Genomic DNA, 4,208 nt, shown 5'->3' with positions numbered 1-4,208 from the left:
AGGGTAGGAGGAAGGGGAAGGAAACCTCATCAAGCAGTGAGGTAGGAAGTAAATCCTTCGCGATGAGGAACATGATGAAGGGTTTAGTGAAGGCCAAGCTATTCAAGCAATGGAACAAAATGAAAGACCGATCAACCGCCGACATGGACGAAGCAGAAAAGCGCAAACATGCGAAGGCCATCAAGATGGTGAAAAAAGAGCTTGGTCTGAAAGAAGATGACGACGAGGAGGAGGAGCAGGAAGAAGAGGAAGAGGAGTAGAATTTTTATTTTTTATGTAATATTTAATATTTATTATGAATTTCATTAATTATTATGTAATCGGTAACATTTTAAGTTGAATAAAATAATTTTCTTGCATTATTTTGAATGTCTAAAATAAATCGAGTGAAATAACTTAATGTGAAAAGGAAATGGTGATGTGGAGGAGAGAGAAATGAGAGATGGCACTATAGCCCGTGCATTGGCAACGTGGGATAAGAGTGGGGTGAGTGGGGTGAGAGTGAGAGAAAAAGCTGACGTGGCGGGTGAGAGTGAGGTGAGGCATTGGCACCAGCCTAACCATTTTAGGGGCTTAGGTGCGGGTATGAAGAAATTTTATGCCTCTAACCGTTTATAGACATTTTACGGGTTTGGCTGCGGGTACGAAGAAATTTTAGGCCTGAGCATCTCTAACAGAGCCCGTATTTATCGAAACCGAATAAACTGTCTCCCAAAAAAGAATTGAGAGCGCATTTAGGCACGGCGCAGAACAGAAACCGTAAACGCAAACCGAACTCGCGAAAATCAAACGTCGCGGGAAATCGATTTTCGCGATTGCAGTCGATTTCATCTGATCAAGCTTAATTCGTTCATAATTTACAATAACAGTGCCAAAATACATCCGCATTGGATCTACATTACGGTACTACGGACCTAATTAGACTAGAAATTTAGGTACCCGGAGACTATACTGTCACCGGGGCATCGGCGGAGGGTTTTTGGTCGCCGGCGGTTGCTAGGCGACGAGCGCCGCCACCTCGATGGCCGCCGCGCCGGAGGTTCTCCCGCAGAGGAGAGGCGGTCCGTCGGCATCGTCGTCATCGTCGCCGCGCGGGGGCAACGGCGGCAGCGGCGGCTGCACGCGCCGGCAGCGGGAGGCGCCTTCGCTTCCCCCTCCGCAACCGCAGCCACAGGCTCCTCCACGCGAGCTTGAAGGCGGCGCGCCATTAGCTCCGGCCACTTGCGGCCGGCCCGCTTCCATGCAGCATCGGAGCGCGACCGCGTGGCGTGCTCCGACTCCGCCCGTACGCCCGGCAGACGGCGACTTGACCTTTCGCCGCCCGATCGGCCACCGTCCCTACCCACGCGTCTTACACGCGTCATTTCGGAGGGCGGGGTGGTGGCCGTAGCGGCGGAGCGGCGTCCGAGGGCCCGGGATTGCTCGTCGGAGCGGAGGCAGGCTGCGGCGACGGGAGAGGTGCGGCGGGAGGGGAGTAGGGTTTCCGAACCGAATTCCCCTCCGTGAACCCTTTTAATAGGGGCCGTGCGGGGAGTTTTTCAGACCCCCGAACTCCGTATTCGGGCCGCCCACTTTGTCGGTCACTGATCGGCGCGAGTTTCGGCTCGAACCCGTAAATCCGCCGGAAAAGTTCGGTTCCAGCAGGATTTACGGGCTCTGTTAGATATGCTCTAACCGTTTATGGGATCGGTTAGAGATGCAAGATGAACTCTGTCTTAATTTACGGTGAGATGGGACTTGCATTATACATGTGCGCGATTACTTGTCAATGATAAGCAAAAGCAGCAGACCGCCACCCCGCTACTATTGGATCTGCTTGTTTTGCCATTCTGGCATTCTACTATAGATGACAGCCAACGTATAAATCCATCGCAATTCGCAACAGTTGACATCTCCGGCCACTTGCTGCTCCAGAAAACGGAGCAGAGTACTAGAGTGCCAATTTTTGTGTATGGTTCCCAAGGCGATGATGGAAGGAGCGCGAGATCCACCGGTGGCAGGGAAGCGTCGTCGGGGCGCCTTCGCGGTCGTCTTCCTCGCCGCGTTGCCGCTGCTGCTGGTTCTCTTCCTCTTCGGCGACCAAGCCGCCTCCATCGCCGCCGACACCCAGCTCTGGTCGCAGGTGAAACAGCAAAGTATGATTGACACCAATACTACTTTCCTTCAGCAAAGTACTCATAGCTTAGCCACCCATGTCTGCCGGATGCCGTACGTTAAGGCCGGGCCCCGTGTTCCATGCGTTTATTCATTTTCTTGCCGGATCGATCCATCACCACAGGTCCCCGCCGTACCGCGTCGTCATCCCGGGATCGGCTCCTCGGCGGCCTCCTGTCTCCTGACTTCGACGAGCCGGCGACGTGCCGCAGCCGGTACGAAGGGTCCAAGCGATGGAAGCCGTCGCCGTTCCCGGTGTCATCTTACCTCGCCCGGAAGCTGAGGCAGTACGAAGCGAACCACCGCCGGTGCGGGCCGGGCACGGCGCGGTACCGGGAGGCGAGGGCGCAGCTCCACTCCGGCCGCAACGGCGACCGCGGCGAGTGCCGGTACGTGGTGTGGCTCCCCATCCAGGGCCTCGGCAACCGGATGCTCAGCCTCGTCTCAACCTTCCTCTACGCGCTGCTCACCGGCCGCGTCCTCCTCGTCCACGAGCCCCCCGAGATGGTGAGCCTCTTCTGCGAGCCGTTCCCGGGGTCCTCGTGGCTGCTTCCCCCCTCGGGCTTCCCCAACATGAACCGCGGCTTCTGGTCCAGCTGCCCGGAGAGCTACGTCAGCATGCTCGAGAGCGGCGTCGTCGGCTACGACGACGATGGCGGCGGCGAGAATGGGAGCGCGCTGCCGCCGTACGTGTACCTCCACCTGGAGAACATGAACCTCCGGCTCCGGAACCACACCTTCTGCGAGGAGGACCACCGGGCGCTGGACCGGTTCAACTGGATGGTGCTCAGGTCCGACAGCTATTTCGCCGTGGCGCTGTTCCTGGTGCCGACGTACCGGGACGAGCTGGGCCGGATGTTCCCGGCCAAGGGTTCCGTGTTCCACCACCTCGGCAGGTACCTCCTCCACCCGGGCAACCGAGCGTGGGGGATCGTGCAGAGGTTCTTCGACGGCTACCTCGCCGGCGCCGACGAGCGTCTGGGCGTGCAGGTGCGCGTCGTGCCGCAGAGCGGGGTCCCGTTCGAGGCCATGTACGAACGCATCGTCCGGTGCACGCGGGAGAACCATCTCCTGCCGCAAGTGACCGACGAGCCTGCCGCCGCCCCTGCCGCGCTGCCGGCGAACATCAGCACGGCGAGGGCGAAGACGACGGCCGTGCTGGTGGTGTCGCTGAAGCCGGAGTACTACGAGAAGCTCCACGGCACGTACTACGCGAACGCGACGGCGTCCGGGGAGGTGGTGACGGTGTACCAGCCGAGCCACGACGGGGAGCAGCACACGGAGGCGCGGGCGCACAACGAGCGCGCGCTGGCGGAGATCTTCCTGCTGAGCTACTCGGACGGGATGGTGACCACGGGGTGGTCGACGTTCGGGTACGTGGCGCACGCGCTGGCCGGGCTGCGGCCATGGCTGCTGGTCCCGCTGGACTGGAGCGGGAGGAGCGCGGACGTGGCGTGCGTGAGGCCGGCGTCGGTGGAGCCGTGCCTGCACTCGCCGCCGTCTCTCGTGTGCCGTGGCGGCAAGGATCTTGACCCGGTGGCGCACGTGCCGTTCCTGCAACACTGCGAAGATGTGGGCTTCGGCCTGAAGCTCGTCGATTAAGTTGGTAGTAATTTTGATTTAGTGATGTTTCTGGGCCATAAGTTCACTGAAATGTACATGATCTGCATGATTACAGGAGGTTTACCGTGTAATGTAAGGGAGGGGATTACTGATTTATTTTGCTACTACAACTACAAGTGACCTTTTCAACCGGAATCGCTAAACCTGACTAATTTTTAGTCAACGTCTCTACCGTCCAAAGCGGCTGGCGACCCTATTCTAGCCGCTGATGCCGCCCTGTGTTGACTAGGCGCAGCCGCTGCTGGGTTTTTCCGTCGATAAAGCAGCCTCTGTTTTTTTCTTCTTGTTGTTTGTTTGGTATGCATGTTGGCTCTTTTTTGTATTTTTATGTGCATGTGCATGTGCATGTATGTGCGTGTGCGTGTTTGTTCTATGACAAATTGACAATCAAAGGGCCGAGAATTCTTCTACTCCTGAGCGGTTTAGAATCG

At 57.7% G+C, this 4,208-nt stretch overlaps 1 protein-coding gene across 1 annotated transcript; it reads left to right on the top strand.

Annotated features, from left to right (window-relative positions):
* The first annotated feature begins 1,969 nt into the window (after window positions 1-1,969).
* Window positions 1,970-3,793, top strand: LOC124671825 (probable fucosyltransferase 7). Its single transcript, XM_047208153.1, has 2 exons — window positions 1,970-2,135; window positions 2,279-3,793. The coding sequence occupies exons 1-2, from the start codon at window positions 1,970-1,972 to the stop codon at window positions 3,754-3,756; spliced, it is 1,644 nt and encodes a 547-aa protein (XP_047064109.1). The 3' UTR covers window positions 3,757-3,793.
* The last annotated feature ends 415 nt before the right edge of the window (window positions 3,794-4,208 follow it).

The sequence above is a fragment of the Lolium rigidum genome, chromosome 1 (assembly GCF_022539505.1).
Source record: "Lolium rigidum isolate FL_2022 chromosome 1, APGP_CSIRO_Lrig_0.1, whole genome shotgun sequence".
Taxonomy (NCBI): domain Eukaryota; kingdom Viridiplantae; phylum Streptophyta; class Magnoliopsida; order Poales; family Poaceae; genus Lolium; species Lolium rigidum.
Note: the sequence above shows the minus strand (reverse complement) of the source record. Positions and strands in the feature narration are given on the sequence as shown.